The sequence below is a fragment of the Coregonus lavaretus genome, assembly GCF_964263955.1.
Source record: "Coregonus lavaretus genome assembly, contig: HAP1_SCAFFOLD_950, whole genome shotgun sequence".
NCBI lineage: Eukaryota > Metazoa > Chordata > Actinopteri > Salmoniformes > Salmonidae > Coregonus > Coregonus lavaretus.
Window position 1 is genome coordinate 13,660 of NW_028166469.1, and position 18,493 is coordinate 32,152.

Genomic DNA, 18,493 nt, shown 5'->3' on the forward strand with positions numbered 1-18,493 from the left:
TTTTGGTTGGTTCAAGAGATGATAGTTTCTCTGCTACTGGTATGAATGCTTGCAAGGACTAATGCTAATGTAACATGAATGTAATTCTTTTATCTTTCTTTTCCAGAGTGAAGAGTTCCACATTTACACTCAGTATTGCACCAATTACCCAAGGTAAGCAACCCCAACTATGGCTGCATTAAACACGAATAGTTTGCCCCACTTTCATTGTATCTTTGTGCGTGTACGTTCATGCGTGTTTGAAAGTCTATTGTGTAGTACGAACGTATGTAAAAGCATCCTCATTGTTACCTTATGTGATCTGGGTTTGCATACAGGTGAATCTCACCTTCACATTCTTGATTCCCAGAGTGTCATATAGCTCTGTATTGTCTGTATAGAGCTACAGTACCTCAGCCTCTCTCTCTCTGTGTAGCCTTGGTATACAGCCAACAGGAGTCTAACTGTATGCCTCACTGCCAGTTAATGCCCCAGGGTCTCTCTCTCGCTTTCCACTACCTTTTTTATTTTATATGGAGCCTATTGACAGAGTTACAGCCCCTACTCTGACAGATGGGTATTATACCCCATCACCTTATCATACTCAGCGACTTTAATATTTTATTTCACCTTGTGTGAACGACCTGTTGTTATAGGACACTGTGTGTGTGTGTGTGTGTGTGTATGTGTGTGTGTGTGTGTGTGTGTGTGTGTGTGTGTGTGTGTGTGTGTGTGTGTGTGTGTGTGTGTGTGTGTGTGTGTGTGTGTGTGTGTGTGTGTGTGTGTGTGTGTGTGTGTGTGTGTGTGTGTGTGTGTCTGGGGGCCAAAAACATTAGGCAATTCTTCACAATGAAACCTAATGAAGGCAGTGTTTCACAATGGTTGTGACGCAGTTAAAACGGCACACCTTTGGCTGCGGCATGTCTAAAGTGTTTTGTTTCAGCAGTGTGATAAATCACACACATTACATGCTACTGAGGAGAGATTATTTAGTTTAATTAAATTATCAATGATGATTAATAGAGTAGTTACAGATATTGTGTATGTGTGTGTGTGTGTGTCCACATTATAGTGCAGCTCTACACGGGCCTCACATTGTTCTCTCTGTGAAACCCGAACTGAGAGCTCAGAATGACTGAGATACATCTGCAGCCTTGGTTCCTATTCTAAGTGTGTGTGTGTGTGTGTGTGTGTGTGTGTGTGTGTGTGTGTGTGTGTGTGTGTGTGTGTGTCGGTTGTGTGTGTCGGTCGTATGTGTCAGTTGTGTGTGACCTTGGCTAGGGTCACCAGCTGTGTGAGGGGGTGGTTGAGGGTCTCAAAAGTCCTTACAAGAGCCCATTCATATAAACACACACACACACTCAAATCTATTCCTATATGGCCTTTCCTTTTTCTGTAGGTCACAGCATAGAAAGTCCATCTACTTACAAACACTCTGGTCTAACATGGGCCTTGACCTGACCTTGCTCCGTCCTCTCAGAAAGGACTGTGTGTGCGTGTGTGTGTACGTACGTGTGTGCGTGTGTGTGTGCGTGCTTACGTGATCAGTCACTCTGTCTTTTAATTGGGCTTCAATATCTGTCATTGTTTCCTAGGATTAATATCAGATTTTCCTTCTCTCCCTCCCTCTCTCCCTCTGCAGGTCGGTGGCTGTGTTGACTGAGTGTATGAGGAATAAGGCATTGGCCAAGTTTTTCCGGGAGCGTCAGGAATCTTTGAGACACTCCCTGCCTCTGGGCTCCTACCTGCTCAAGCCAGTGCAGAGGATCCTCAAGTACCACCTACTGTTACACGTCAGTAACACATCTATACCTACACACACACACTGACACCTACATCACACTAGCAAAGCCCCACATACAGTGCATTCAAAAAATATTCAGACCCCTTGACTTTTTCCACATTTTGTAACGTGTCAGCCTTATTCTAAAATAGATTTTTTTCAATTTCACACACAATACCCCATAATGTCAAAGCGAAAACAGGTTTATAGACATTTTAGCAATTGTATTACGAATAAAATACAGAAATACCTTGTTTACATAAGTATTCAGACCCTTTGCTATGAGACTCGAAATTGAGCTCAGGTGCATCCTGTTTCCATTGATCATTCTTGAGATGTTTCAACAACTTGATTGGAGTCCACCTGTGGTAAATTCAATTGATTGGACATGATTTGGAAAGGCACACACCTGTCTATATAAGGTCCCACAGTTGACAGTGCATGTCAGAGCAAAAACCAAGACATGAGGTCAAAGGAATTGTCCCTAGAGCTCCGAGACAGGTTTGTGTCGAGACAGAGATCTGGGGAAGGGTACCAAAACATTTCTGCGGCATTGAAGGTCCCCAAGAACACAGTGGCCTCTACCATTTTTAAATGGAAGAAGTTTGGAACCACCAAGACTTTTCCTAGAGCTGGCCTCCTGGCCAAATTGAGCAATCGGGGGAGAAGGGCCATGGTCAGGGAGGTGACCAAGAACCTGATGGTCACTCTGACAGAGCTCCAGAGTTCCTCTGTGGAGATGGGAGAACCTTCTAGAAGGACAAGCATCTCTGCAGCACTCCGCCAGTCAGGCCTTTATGGTAGAGTGGCCAGACGGGAGCCACTCCTCAGTAAAAGGCACGTGACAGCCCGCTTGGAGTTTGCCAAAAGGCACCTAAAGGACTCTCAAACCCTGAGAAACCAAGATTGAACTCTTTGGCCTGAATGCCAAGCGTCACGTCAGGAGGAAACCTGGCACCATCCCTACGGTGAAGCATGGTGGTGGCAGCATCATGCTGTGGGGATGTTTTTCAGCGGTAGGGACTGGGAGACTAGTCAGGATTGAGGGAAAGCTGAACAGAGCAAAGTACAGAAAGATCCTTGATGAAAACCTGCTCTAGAGAGCTCAGGACCTCAGACTGGGGCGAAGGTTCACCTTCCAACAGGACAACGACCCTAAGCACACAGCCAAGACAACATAGGAATGGCTTCGGGACAAGTCTCTGAATGTCCTTGAGTGGCCCTGCCAGAGCCCAGACTTGAACCCGATCTAACATCTCTGGAGAGACCTGAAAATCGCTGTGCAGCGACGCTCCCCATCCAACCTGACTGAGCTTGAGAGGATCTGCAGAGAAGAATGGGAGAAACTCCCCAAATACAGGTGTGCCAAGCTTGTAGCGTCATACCCAAGAAGACTCCAGGCTGTAATCGCTGCCAAAGGTACTTCAACAAAGTACTGAGATTGAATACTAATGTAAATGTGATATTTATTTTTATTTATTTTTTGTACATTTGCAAAAATGTATACAAAACAGTTTTTGCTTCGTCATTATGGGGTAGTGTGTGTAGATTGATGAGGGGGGAAAAAAACATTTTATCCATTTTAGAATAAGGCTGTAACGTAACAAAATGTGGAAAAAGTCAAGGGGTCTGAATACTTTCTGAATGCACTGTAAGCCTAACACTCAACCCACACAGAACTGCATCCAAAACTTGCATTTGTGTGTGTACAGTTAGTTCTAATGTACTGTATGTACAGTTAGCCACCAGTTTATTTTTGAACTAGCTAACCCTATTGCCAAGAAAGACCAGGCCAACATTGCTGGCTATTGCAGAAACAGATGGTACCCAGTCTAACGTGCATCTAGCCGATAACATTACCCACTCTAACCCCGGGTGTATTTCCTGTCCCCTGTAGGAGATAGCCAACCACCTGGAGAAGGATACAGAGACGTATGAGGTGGTGCAGGAGGCCATAGACACCATGCAGAGAGTGGCCTGGCACATCAACGACATGAAAAGGAAACATGAACACGCCGTCAGGCTGCAGGTAAATGAACACTTCCAAATTAACACGCTGAAACATGTAAACATGCACATAGGCACACATGCTCACACACCTGCATATGCAGTCAGATTACAGGTGTGTGTGAGCCCACATACAGGACTCGGGTTTTGTCCTCAGATCCTCCCATCGTGTCCCATCGCTTTCGCCAGTCTAGGCTGCCTCCCAAATGGCCACCTATTCCCTACATATTGCACTACTTTTCGTCAGAGCCCTATGGGTCCCAGTCAAAAGTAGTGCACTATATAGGGAATAGCGTGCCATTTGGGAGACGGCATCGGTCTCAGTCTCCGCTAAGTTATGCAATACATTGATTTCCAGGGCTAAGGATGGCCTTGCATAACACAGCAGGCAGAAAAAAGGGAATGTGTAGCTATGGGGAGGGAGGATGATCAGATGGTCGCAGTAAAAACAGCACACCTTTGGCTGCGGCAGATGGTCAGTGAAAGAATGTGTGTGGAAGTATTTACTCAGGATCTGGTAAAGAGTGCTTAGTTGACCTGTCTAAATCTCTCTGTCCTTTTTTCTCTCGCTCCTCTCCTTCCTCTCTTCTCTCGTTCGGCTCTTCTCTCCTCCTTCTCTTCTGTCCTTTCCCGTCCTAATCTTGTTTTCTTACCTGTTTCACTTACCTCACTCTCATCCTATTCCTCTCTCTCTATCCCTCTCTTACTCACGCTCCCCCTCTCCTCCTCCTCCCTCTCTATCCCTCTCCCTCTCGCTTTCATTCACTCTAACCCCTCTCCTCCTCCACCCCATATCCCGCTCCCTCTCTCAGGAAATCCAGAGTCTGCTGACCAACTGGAAGGGGCCTGATCTGATTGGCTACGGGGAGCTGGTTCTGGAGGGGACGTTCCGTCTGCAACGAGCCAAGAACGAGCGCACGCTCTTCCTGTTCGACAAACTGCTGCTGGTCACCAAGAAACGTGAGGAGGCCTACACCTACAAGGCCCACATCCTGGTCAGTCACAACACTAACGCTAAAATATATGACAGAAGAAAATATCTCCCAAAACTATCTCCCAAAAGGTGTACCATAATACTTCTACCCTAAGAGAGACATACATCATACTAACCATGTCTCTATGTCATTATAGTGTTGTAACCTGATGTTGGTGGAAGTCATTCCAAAAGAGCCACTCAGCTTCAGTGTGTTCCACTACAAGAACCCCAAACTACAGCACACCGTACAGGTAACGCAAAACTACACCCCACAAACCCCAACTACAGCACATTGCACAGGCGATTGTACAGCATAGAGTACAAGTAACTTGTATTATCATACCTGTGCCCTGCCAAGCCCACCTCCTAAGTGCCCAGACATGTTCAATTGTTTAGGGTGGATGAGGAGGGCTTGTCGTTTCTCAACATGAGTGTTTTGGAAACGGACTTCAAACAATGCCATAATCTGTCTTATGTAACAAACACATAGATGAGTAGAAGGTCATATCCCACTGTTGTTATGGGTTTGTGATAATAGTCTTATATGCCGTTTAAAGTCTCTCCCTTAATCTGACACTCTTCTTCTCTCCTCTCTGTTGTGTTGTGCTCCGCCCCCAGGCCAAATCCCAGCAGGACAAACGCATGTGGATCCTGCATCTGAAGAAACTCATACTTGAAAACCACCCGGCTAAAATCCCAGCCAAGGTGAGACACGGAGCAAGCAATGTGTGTGCTCACTAACAACATAAACACAACAATGAGTGGAGGAAATAGAATGGTCTCTCTCCCTCTTTCTTTCTCGATCACCCCTCTCTCGCTTTCTTCATCTCCTCCTCCTCCTCCCTCTCTATCTCTCTCTCACCCTCTCTTCCCTCTTGGCTCTGGTGCAAATGGAAAATGATGCTTTTGTCCGGAGGAAATCGCTGAGAGTGTTCATTGTAATTACAATAAAGGGATCCAGGGACGGCTTGTTCAATAGGGCGATATGGGCGACGCACTGCCAAACGGGAAAAGGAAGGGATTTTTTTTCTAATCAATTATATCACGGCAACAGCAGTTATCAGTGTTCACGTCTGATCTGCCAGCCACTAAATGTCAAATCAGGCTAAAGTCGTGCTTCAAATGGCCCCGCCCGTTTTTTGGGCGATTTCAGTCAGGTTGAAAATCGCCCAGAAGTCTCTCATAGCCTGTCATGTAAAATCTATTTTTTTCACATTTCAAAGCTTTCAATACATTCTCTATGGGTGTCTGTGGGCATGCACTTACGCGCTTTCGTCATACGTGACGTAACGTTGAACGTAACTAAGACAATGGCGGCTAGCAGCGTCTATGTTGCGACCTGCAGTGTGGCGTTATTTTATGTTTTTAATTTGTAGACTTAGTTTACAAACATTCTGCAAACATTCTGCTTTGGACTGATCTTCGGTTTTGGACTGATCTTGTTGATCGTGTACATACCCGCTACGAACGGACTAAATAATGAAAACGCTGCTGGCAGCGGAATCCCAATACAGCTGGGAGACTTGGCTGGATGACAGAGTCCCGGACAGAGAGGTGGAGCCGGCCGGCTTCACCCTGGTCAGAGCGGACCGCGATCCTGGTAAGAGAGCGACTCTGTACCCCGACATTGAACTGCTTTCTGTGTCATTGAACCTTACTATTGTTGATAAAACAAGTTTACTGGAGAACGGAGACCAAGTAGAGACTTTTGGACAAGGTGGATAATTGTATAATATAAGGCAGTTTATTCAGAGGTAAAGATATCTGGAATCGCGTGCACGGACCCGTTCGTCAAACTCGTAGGGAGTTTATCAGAAGAGCCCCTAAACATTGTGTGCTGACATTTTATACAATAAAATGAAGTAGGTTGAATGTAGTAGTTCTGATCTTCTGATTGGTCCTGATGAGTTGGGCGAGGTCACCTCCAGGCTAGTGTCACTGTTGCATTGGCTCTGAGTCGGGTTCTCTGTCTTCAGATGTTCAGCCTAAGAGAAGAGGATTTGTGTGTGTGTGTGTGTGTGTTTGTTATCAGTGTGTGTGTGTGTGTGTGTGTGTGTGTTTGTTATCAGTGATGATGTGTGTGTGTGTGTGTGTGTGTGTGTGTGTGTGTGTGTTTATCAGTGATGATGTGTGTGTGTGTGTGTGTGTGTGTGTGTGGGTGTGTGTGTGTGTGTCCTCAGGGCAAGAACTCGTGAGTTGGAAGAACTGAGAGACCTATGGCGTGGGTGTTATCCTTAGCCACCTACTGACAAGGCTGACAAGATAGGACTCTTGTTCATTGTATTGAATACAAAGGCCCAACACAAAATGGGTCATGCACAAGATTTTAGTCAGACCAAGCTATAACATTATATATTTACTACGACAGTACATTCAACCAAAAGCTAATATAACAAAGGCATCAGAGATTATTTATAATCTGTCACAGAAACTGGAATCCATCTCCCCAGATCAGTCAATAAATGCTTCTGGTATTGACTTATATGCTGCCCCTGTCTTCATGTTGTTGCTGGACATATCTTTTTTAAAATGTGTGTAGGTCACCTAAATCATCAGAAAAATTGCCCCTCCTGAGAATTTTTTCAGGAGCCGCCACTGAAGGGATCTCTTGTTAAACTTGATGTTTGTAAAGTAGTCCTGTTCTGTTTGGTGAAGACTACTGTCTGGCGCCATCTAGTGTCTGGAAGCCCCATATATCAACCTCAATTATAGCCTTACTGAACTCCATAATATGGAGTTCACTTTAAATTAACATTTAAAAAATATTCAACTTTATATTCATCATCTCCAGCACCACCCCAACATCATAATATGTGAAAATTGCACGTTTATACAGTACCAGTCAAAAGTTTGGACACACCTACTCATTCAAAGGTTTTTCTTTATTTTTAATATTTTCTACATTGTAGAATAATAGTGAAGACATCAAAACCATGAAATAACAGATATGGATTCATGTAGTAACCAAAAAAGTGTTAAACAAATCAAAATATATTTTATATTTGAGATTCTTCAAATAGCCACCCTTTGCCTTGATCATAGCTTTACACACTCTTGGCATTCTCTCAACCAGCTTCACCTGGAATGCTTTTCCAACAGTCTTGAAGGAGTTCCCACATATGCTTAGCACTTGTTGGCTGCTTTTCCTTCACTCTGCGGTCCGACTCATCCCAAACCATCTCAATTGGGTTGAGGTCAAAGGGATTGTGGAGGCCAGGTCATCTGATGCAGCACTCCATCACTCTCCTTCTTGGTCAAATAGCCCTTACAAAGCCTGAAGGTATGTTGGGTCATTGTCCTGTTGAAAAACAAATGATAGTCCCACTAAGCCCAAACCAGATGGGATGGAGTATCACTGCAGAATGCTCTGGTAGCCATGCTGGTTAAGTGTGCCTTGAATTCTAAATAAATCACAGACAGTGTCACCAGCAAAGCACCCCCACACCATAACACCTCCTCCTCCATGCTTTACGGTGGGAACTACACATGAGGAGATCATCTGTTCACCCACACCGCGTCCCACAATGACACAGCAGTTGGAACCAAAAATCTCCAATTTGGATTCCAGCCCAAAGGACACATTTACACCAGTCTAATGTCCATTGTTCGTGTTTCTTGGCCCAAACAGGTCTCTTCTTATTATTGGTGTCATTTAGTAGTGATTTCTTTGCAGCAATTTGACCATGAAGGCCTGATTCACACAGTCCCCTCTGAACAGTTGATGTTGGGATTTGTGTCACTTGAACTATGTGAAGCATTTATTTGGGCTGCAATTTCTGATGCTGGTAACTCTAATAAACGTATCCTCTGCAGCAGAGGTAACTCTGGGTCTTCCATTCTTGTGGTAGTCCTCATTAGAGTCAGTTTCATCATAGCGCTTAATGTTTTTTGCGACTGCACTTGAAGAAACTTTCAAAGTTCTTGAAATGTTCCAAATTGACTGACCTTCATGTCTTAAAGTAATGATGGACTGTCATTTCATTAAATCAATTTTTATCGAAAGACCCATCTTTAGGGAACTGAAACTCCCCGTGGGCAATTGTCCAGTCATTCCATTTCTTAAATATCCATAAAGTATCTTTCTGGAGGGCTGGATATTGTTTGGTTAAATATTCAACAGGGGTAACAGGCTTCATTGGGGTTGGCCCCGAGGGCATGTGACAGGGAACTTTTGAGTTGTCTGCCATGATTACTAGTTTTTATTGGGGTCGTCCTACGTGTAATGTGGGCTAATATGCAAATGTATTTCCTATATCAGTGGGTGCCTAACGCTATCTACCTAGTACTACCTCTATTAATAGTTTGGGGTAAGATAACAGTGAGGTGGAAATACAGTGTATACACCAGTATAATGCTTTATGTTTTATGTCTCACCATCCCTATACAAACAGGGTGATAAATTATTTTAAACTGAATGCAGTCTAAGCGAACAGATTTTAACATTATTACAGCCGTTAGCCAACCAGGCTAAGGTAAAAGGCTCAACAAACACAGGAACTAGGGAAGTTATAGGTTTAGTCTGAATTATTATTCTAACTTCTTCAGGCAAATTCTCGTTTGGAAATGGCCCTAAAACAGTTTCAAAAGAGGTTCCACTCAAAACAGACAAGGACAACCTATATCTAAAGTCGTTCGTTTCTATAACAGTTTTAGCATATAAATCAAGATCTAATGCGGCACACCTAGCCTGGTGTCCATTGTTACTAAAAGTCCACTCCACAAATGAAAATGCCCTTTCTTCAAACAGGTGTCTAGATAACCCAGAGTTTTCAGCCCACCATCCAGCCATTAATCAATAGTCATGTTAAAGGATAACACAATACATTCAATAAGTATTACACAGGGACAAACTTCTCGTTTACCGTCCCTCAATCAATAACCAGGACAAACTTCTCGTTTACCGTCCCACAATCAATAACCAGGACAAACTTCTCGTTTACCGTCCCACAATCAATAACCAGGACAAACTTCTCATTTACCATCCCACAATCAATAACCAGGACAAACTTCTCGTTTACCGTCCTATCACTCCGGAGTACACAATTACAGGCCTTCAATCATATAACCATTGGCTTTATACTTGGATTTGCCTTAAATCCTATCACCAAGTCAACAAATCATATCCACACCTAGGAATTTCTAACTATCACCCAGGTGGTCTGTGTCCGTTTCCAACAGGTTCGTCCATTAATCATTCTGTAATAAATCAATATATACCACAATGTAGGTTTCGTCTCTTAAATGAACAGCGTACTGTGAGTGAGGTGCCACTTACGTGTCAGAATGAGTCATCAACCACACAGTGCTTTGTTCAAATTACAGACTTTAGTTATATAAGAGGCGTCTTCTTACTTTTAAGTAATTAATTGGTGGCACAGTGGGTCGACACTCACTCCTGGCAAGCTCGCCAAAATGTTGATGATTCTTTGCACAGTGCTGATTCTTGTTATTAAAACAGACTTTAGATAAGAAAATGACACAGACAACGACTTCCAAATATATGTAAAAACCTTTAGTAATGCAATTGCAGACAGAAGTCAATACAAAGACAACAGCAAAATGTAGCTCTTCAAAAGTTTTGCAAAGTGTCTAAAACAATCTCTGCGTTTTATACTAGCACTCCCTTCCCATAGTGTGATGTTTACCCCTGACCCTGAACTTGCCCTAACAACAACAAAGTATTCTTCCTAATCCTGTCTTCCCACGAACTCAGTATCAGGGGGTGAGGTGTCAGACAATAAAACGAGACATGTCTAAAGACAATGTGGCAATTGTGGTTGCAGGGTTCTGGGAACTTTCTGTTGTCAAGGCCTCCATAGTTTTTAATAATGTAAGCAAATGCGCATAATAGATCATATATTCCCCATCAGGTGCCAGAATATAACTACAAAAAATGTGTAGACTGCAAATTGATCGCAAGAAGCCAAAACAGATATAATATTTGACTAAAACATAATTAGCTCAAACCTTGCTTACGTTTGTATTTGATTACGTGTCTCTTTATTATGCGTGGGAATATTTCAGTGCAGATTTCCAAAATGAAAATCATTTGGAGCTGATTTCCTGGTGTTTTTACAGTCTTTTAAGTCCAACAATGATTTTTAGATTTTTCATAAAAAATAATAATATTTGGCTCAGAAAACTTGGAGGTCCAAATAAAACCACCCGCGTGCCAAATTTGGCACGTGGGCCGCCAGTTGGGGAACCCTGCTTTAATGGTTGTTGTTTGTTTTTTTCTCTTGATTTTCAGGCCAAGCAGGCCATTTTGGAGATGGATGCTATGCGTAAGTATCCATTTGATATTGATTGAAGCCTCTTGTGACTATTATAAGATCATTAAGTTTATGGGTGTTTATTTGAGTGTCTGTAACATTCCCTCTTTCCTGTCCTCTCCAGACCACCCAGGGTTCCACTACAGTCCCGACGGGGACAAGAGGAGCCCCCACACCATGGAGGGCCCCTCCCCTCGACGGGTCCACAGGAAGTCAGGTAAGGAACATAGGAAGTACAGGGACAGGGACAGGAACAAGGTGCTGTAAATTATCGGTGCTGATGCCAATGGACTGGGCCTGTTTCTCTGCCTCTATGACTGAGATGTCCTGTCCAATCTGTCTCTCCTCAGAGCCTCTGTCCAAGTTACTAAAGAACGCTAAACATGGTGCCAAGGAAGATGGCTCAAAGGTGAGCTTAATCCCACAATTCAGTCATTTATATGAATGGTGACGCAATGCTACAGTTAGAAACAGTGTTATATCTCCATAATAGTTTCAGATAGTTTGAGGTGATATTTGCAATGGATCCTAAACCCCTCACCTAACTCTCACTCAAGGACACATTTAACACTCCCTGGCTTATCAATCTCACTCTGTAGCGGATGAGTCTGGGTGCCACCCTGCTCTCACCTGTGTCCCAGTTGGCTCTGGGCACTATTGGCCGCAGCCACAGCCTGGTCAACCAATCACAGAAGTCCCTGGACCCAGGCGACCATTTTGACCATAGCGACAGGGAGGATGGGGAGGAGCCACATCAGCAGGACGCCGACGATGAGGACGACAGCGGCCTGGTGAGTCCCTCCTACCTACCCACAATGCACCAGTTTAACCATTGAACCTCTTTCTCTGCACTGACTTTTATCAGAGTTGCCAAATTTGATTTCCATCCCTAGCCCATTGCCCTAGCCCCTTTGCGGGTATAAAGGGATTTGATCGATAAAGGCATATTCATTACATGATTTTCTAACTGTGTGTTGCAGGGTGGGGGAAAGAGACTGCGAGTCCCAGGGAAGTCTAGCAGGAAGAGGTTGAACCAACAGGCGTCTATAGACAGCAGCTTCAACCAATGGAAGACCTTCAACATGAGCACCTCAGACCTACAGGTGACTGACCCTAACAGTGTGATGAGAATGACTAGTAGGAATAATTGTGTACAGGACTTGTAACTGTAATTTAATAAAGTTCTGTGTTTGTTCCCAAAAAAATACTTTCACCACACTCGTTGGTTAGCAGTGCAAGCTAGTATATCTACATTTGCACATTTACAAAATAATCTAATCTCCTTCTACCCAGAGGGCTAAGGAAGGTCACCACCCTCCTCTCCTCAGGACGCCCTGTGTGACAGAGGAACCTCCGGAACCCCACGTCCCCTCCATGCTGGTCCCAGACAGTGACCCCCAGACGGTGGGGAACATCTGGGCGGACCACCGCGTCCGCAGAGCCATGTTCCCCACACGCCAGTGCACCATGAACCCCGACGAGGAGGACGAGGACATCTACCAGATGTTTGTCCCCACCGAGCCCGGCGGGCCAGAACCACCTCCTGTTAGGTCAGAGGTCACGTCATCTCCCAGCAGGACCCAGGGGCGACCGTGCAGCTGGCATGTGGAGCAGGTGCCCTTAGTGCAGATCGACCCCCCATCCACCGAGGACAGCAGAGTGCTGCGGAGAGCCAGCAGCGTGGGGGAGAAACAGACTGGCGCCCGACAGAGCCCCCCTGATCAGGATGACAACCAGGAAGGGATGATCCACACCGAATCCTCCAGCAACGACATCTCGGCTTCGTCGTCGGCCGAGCAGCTGACGATAGACGACATTGAGAATGTTTACGATAACATCAGCTATGAGGACCTGAAGAGCATGGGGCTGATCAGGAGGGAGCAGGAGGGTTGGGGGGCCCAGAGAGAGGCCCCTAGAGACACACAGGTTCCTGGGGCCCTAAACACCGGGGTGACAGGGGGTATTACAGAGCCTCTCATCGAGCCAGACAGCTTGTCTGACAGTAACCGCTCCTCCACCGCCCAGGAAGGGGCGCCATTTGGGACGTGTGAGCTGAAGATCATGGAAGAGGAGAACATATATGACACTATCTGCTTCAGGGAGCCCCCAGCGAAGGGTGACAGGGACGGGGACAAAAAGGCACAGGAGAAGGACAGTCTGTTGCAGTCTGCCTCTGAGACTGACCTGATGGGCTGTGAGGGACTTGGGGGCTTCATGTCCGAGGAAAGCCTCCATTTTGGAGAGGATGAAGGGATGGAGGATAACTCTCATCCTGTCCACGGCACCTCCGAACCGCACTACTCCTCCTCATCTGCCTCGAAAACATTCTCCCAACGTTCCCACACCGGCGACCAGATGTCGGAGCAGGTGGACGAGATCTGGAACGATTTGGAAAACTACATCAAGAAGAATGAGAAGAAAGTGGAACGCCTTCCCGCTGCGTTTCCCGTGAGCACCAGCGAGGCCTCCAAGACCTCATCTGTCAAGAGTAGCCCCAAAAAGAACAACCCACATACAGCCAGCCCCCAAACACGCAGCCCCCAAACACGCAGCCCCCCTACCAAGAGACCCATAGCCCGCCATCCCAACCCTCCCACTGTGACCCCCCCTCACCAATTCACCATCCCCATCCTCAACATCCCAGAGCTGCTCAGAGAGGGTACCTTTGAAGACGAGGAACATTACCCCTCTCACTCTCCCCTCACTCCCCCGTCCCTCCCCCTGCCGGCAATCCCAGACCCCGCCCCTCCCGGGACAGTCAAGAGCATCCGTAACAAACTGGCCCGCCTCAGCAGTGGGAGCTTCCGTCTGGAGGATGATGATGAGCTGGGGGAGCTGCCCCAAAGGGAACTCAGCCAGAGGGACCTCCACAGCCTGTTCCCTGGGGAGCTGGGTTTGGACTCCCCCTTGGCTTCCTCCTCTCTCCTTCTGGGTGACTCAGTGGACAGCTTCTCCCAGGAGCTCATGGACAAGACCAAGAACCGTGTGTTCCTGATGGCTCGCCAGTACAGCCAGAAGATCAAGAAGGCCAACCAGCTGCTCCGCATGAAGAGCATGGACCTCAGCGACATGTCAGGAGGACGTAACAGAGAGGAGAAGAAGCAGCAGAAAGACCTGGAAAAGAAGCAGAATGACCTGGCAGCCATTTTGGAGGAGAAGAAGCAAGGTGGTGCTGCCATAGGTAACATAAACAAAATCAGTAGTTGCTTATACCTTACAGTTATGATATGTACAGCTAACTATTTTTTTGTGAATAAAATAACTGAACAATTCTAGTGTGTTTTTTTTGTCATTCATTGTCCCCTTCTTCCTCTTTGTCTCCTTCTCCCTCTCCTTCTCTCTCTCATTCTCCCTCTCCTTCTCCCTCTCCTTCTCCTTCTCCCTCTCTTTCTCCCTCTCCTTCTCTCTCTCCTTCTCCCTCTCCTTCTCCCTCTCCTTCTCTCTCTCCTTCTCCCTCTCCTTCTCTCTCTCCTTCTCCCTCTCCTTCTCCGTCTCCTTCTCTCTCTCCTTCTCTCTCTCTCCTTCTCCCTCTCCTTCTCTCTCTCCTTCTCTCTCTCCTTCTCTCTCCTTCTCTCTCTCTCTCTCTCTCTTTCAGGCGCGAGGATAGCTGAGTACTCCCAGCTGTATGACCAGGTGATGTTTAAAGACCCTCCAGGTCAGGGCTCCAGCAACCTGGGCCCTCCTGGCTCCCACTATGCCCACCCAGGGCTACCCTCTTCCCAATCCCTGCCTGAGACCTGCTCCTCCCTGGGGCTGGAAGACGACTGGCTCCACTCAACCTACAGCAACAGGGAGCTGACCAGCTTTGTGTCAGAGATGCGATCCTCCACCCCCAAGAGCAAGTTCACCCCTGCCTGCTCCATCCCCGCCCTAAAGACCCTACCTCCCTCTCCGGAGACCCCACCCACCCAGCGGTGGAGCTCTTGTGTCTCCGCCCCCAGCGAGAAAGAGGAGCATGTGTACAGTTATATTAAACGACACACCTCCTTTAACTCCCCCTCATCTTCCTCCTCCTCCTCTAAACCACCTCCTTACAGCCGCTGCCAGTCTATCTGCTCACTGGGCGACCTGCAGGAGAAGGAGAATGACCGTGCTGGGTCCAAGCGTGGTCCGACTGCTGTCCAGAGATCCTCAGAGAGACTCCATGGCCCCAGCAGTCTGGTCCGGGCCGGTCGGCAGAGCAGCCTCCCGGAGCGGTCCAGTTTCGGTCACGGTCACTCTGACCTCACCCTGCAGGACAGTCAGCAGGTGGTGGTCCTGAACCGCGCCTCCGCACTGAGCGTGCTCACAGCCACCCAGAACTACATGGCCAACTTCAAGGACAATGGCGACGATGACGACGATGATTACGTAGAGATCCGCTCTGAGAACGAGAGCAAGCAGGATCAGGACTGCTCCAGGCAGCGTAACAGCGGTGGTGGTGGTGGTATTTCCAGGGGACCAGCCCAGAGCCAGACCCAGAGTCTGCCCTGCACTCCGGTGAGGTCCTCCTGTGGGCTGATGGACCGGGAGTGTCTGCAGGAGTACCTGTGGGCGGAGCAGCAGACGCAGCAGAACCAGTCCAACATTGTCCAATCACTCAGAGAGAAGTTCCAATGCCTCAGCTCCAGTAGCTTTGCCTGAGTCGCCTTGACTACCCTTAACACACCACCATGTGAACATACTAGTGTATGTAGCGCAAGCAGTTCTGTAGCTTTGCCTGTCTCATCATGACAACAAATAACAGTCCAGTATACACAAAAGACAACAAAGGACATGATTTCCTTCTACACACAACACGTCTAGAGTTATTATAACAAGGAATGACACACTAAATGCTAAATTCAGCACACTACTGTACACACACATTACACACTACACACAACAAAGGTCTGTAGCTTTGTCAGAGTCTTCAGGACAACATGAAATAGTCATATGCATCTTTGCCTGGCTCACAGTTACATTTCACACACAACGTGCAATACTGCACCTTCGCCAAAGTCACATGTTCAAATTTCAACATATCACAAAACAACATGCCAAATACTGCATCTGAGTAGTCATGGTATCATACATGTACAGGAGCATACTAGTACTACAGAGGCACTCCACCACCACAGCACTTCCTTACAGCCTTCCATGTCAAGTAAATTGACGTCCATATATATTTTAGATAAGTTGAAAAAGAACTATGAAACGGTCAAAGTTATCATTCTAGCAAACTGTGGATGATATTGCTGAGTCCATCAGGGTGTGGCAAGGGGCTCAGAGTGCATGGGCTTAAGGTTCAAAGGGAAGCATACAGGTTATCTTTTAGAGATGTTGGAAATGATTTTACATTTTAGTCATTTAGCAGACGCTCTTATCCAGAGCGAGTGCATAATTTTTTATTTTATTTTCATACTGGCCCCCCGTGGGAATCAAACCCACAACCCTGGCATTGCAAGCGCCATGCTCTACCAACTGAGCTACACGGTGACATGATGATGATGCCATATACTGTACAGATCCATTCATTCTAACCCTTTCCCCCTTCAACAAAAACACTGACATCCCAAAAATGTAATTTGGTAGACTGCTGTAGACTGCTAGCATCTCTTGATGAGGAAATGGCATTGGCTGGGGTTATGTTGCTGTAATATGCTGTTTTAAACACCAGTTAATTCTAGTAAACAACCCCCTTATCAAGGTTTTCAACCTTTGAGTATCGGAAAAGCTCTTCCTTTTTAAAAGTTGTTTTGTTTATTTAACTTCCTATAGCTGAGCTTACCCGTTATCAAAGGGATGATCCTATGTGACTAAACATCAGTGGTAGTGTTTTAACTGTGTACAATACAGTATCAACTCATTTAACAATCTGTACAAGCATCTTGAAGAATTAGCAATTAGCTCAGGATTACAGGCTAGGTATGGACAGGTTATCAGCAATAATACTTTTAAAAAAAAAATAGGATCCACATGCATTTTTAAGCATGGAGCCTCCACACATACTGTTCATTAAGATGAGTCGACCTATATTTTACGTTGGATTTGGTGACGTCAAGCAGTAGATAGCCTATACCAGTATTTCTATAATGATTGGGTTTTCTCAACCTGCTTTGTCATAACTAGGGGATCATTCTTTAAACAGAATAATCTTCAAATAAAAAGAAAAGTATGTTGATATTTCAAAGATTTTCAATAAACAGCGATAGGAGTTATCTATTTATTTTGAATCTGTGTGTCTGAAAATGTTAATAAGTATATATTAGTCCTTTGCGTACACTATGTAGGTTGAGTGGCGTAATTCATCTCAAGAACCTAAAATGGTATTTTATCTTATTCAATTAAAAAAACATTGTTTTTAAGAGGGACCATGGAGGACAGCGTTAGGGTGAGCGCTTGTTAAATGAGTGCAGTACTGTATTTGATGTAAATCCCCCCCCCCCCCCCCCCCCCTAATCATTCAATAATCCTGATTCTTTAATAGATTGTCACATACATTAACTTGATTTGTTGTTTTGACCTGACATCATTTCACAGTTTCAGTAGTGAGGATACATGTTTGACCTCATCAATGTCTCCCACTTACAATATCTTATCTACAAAAAATCCCTATTCTTGACCCCAGTTTGTAAATTAGAATAAAATGTATTTATTAAAACGTTGTCTTCTTGATTAATTTTGAGAGACTTTGGATCAAATTTGGTTAATTTGTTTACTGTGAATGTTACAAATTTTTTTAGCTTTTCTTTATACACTGTTTGATGATATTTTCTTATCAAAATCATAAATGAAAAGTTGGAATGCACAATATCATGGCCTACTGTTCATAGCAACGTTAATGTATCCAAAACAACTTAAAAATATGAAGTATGATTATTTTGTTCATGGTATATTTTGTTTCTTGTGTTTCACTGGTGGGGACTGTCAACCTTAATTGAAATTGAATTTACTCTTGCACTTTTTCTTTCTTTTTTTAACATTTGATTTGTGAACACTTTGTAAAGATGTACATTTTAGGAAAGTTATTCTTGTATGCTTTATAATGCTTTAGTGTTTAAGTTAAGTGTACTGTAATTTGTTTAACTGCCTAGTTGCCATTCCTCAAGAAAACAAATGTATTTGAGGCAATAAAGAAAATAGATACTTAAAAATGTTTTGGGGGGTTTGTGACTTGTTTGTTGATCACTGATCACTGACTTGTAAGCTACCCATGACTGAAAAACATGATGGATAAATTCATACACAAGATTGCATGAGAGCTATTCAGAGTAGAGGTTGGACCTGGCCCTGAACGGACCCAAGGTCAATCAGACTGACCCGAATGGACCCAATATATATTTTTTAATGGGGACCCGGACCCAAACGGAGCCGAGAACAATCAGACCTGAACCCGAATGGACCTGAGGACAACTCGACCTAGACCCAACCCGTACCCTAACAGGTCCGGATCTAGACCAGACCCAATTGGACCTGAGTGACAAAAATGTTTATCAGCCAAGTTGCTCTTCTGGT

General features: G+C 45.2%; 1 protein-coding gene across 1 annotated transcript in view; it reads left to right on the top strand.

Moving 5' to 3' along the window:
• LOC311114677 (pleckstrin homology domain-containing family G member 1-like) overlaps positions 1-18,121 on the top strand; it is a gene marked incomplete at its 5' end in the record, with an annotated part of 31,035 nt that extends 12,914 nt beyond the window's left edge. Inside the window, 13 exons of the mRNA XM_084189917.1 lie at positions 107-153; positions 1,622-1,772; positions 3,660-3,791; positions 4,582-4,764; positions 4,901-4,996; positions 5,364-5,450; positions 10,996-11,029; positions 11,142-11,234; positions 11,368-11,426; positions 11,617-11,808; positions 11,998-12,120; positions 12,311-14,198; positions 14,613-18,121. Coding sequence (XP_084046043.1) covers positions 107-153; positions 1,622-1,772; positions 3,660-3,791; positions 4,582-4,764; positions 4,901-4,996; positions 5,364-5,450; positions 10,996-11,029; positions 11,142-11,234; positions 11,368-11,426; positions 11,617-11,808; positions 11,998-12,120; positions 12,311-14,198; positions 14,613-15,640 — 4,113 coding nt within the window. The remainder of the gene's footprint in view (positions 1-106; positions 154-1,621; positions 1,773-3,659; positions 3,792-4,581; positions 4,765-4,900; positions 4,997-5,363; positions 5,451-10,995; positions 11,030-11,141; positions 11,235-11,367; positions 11,427-11,616; positions 11,809-11,997; positions 12,121-12,310; positions 14,199-14,612) is intronic.
• Between the last annotated feature and the right edge of the window lie 372 nt (positions 18,122-18,493).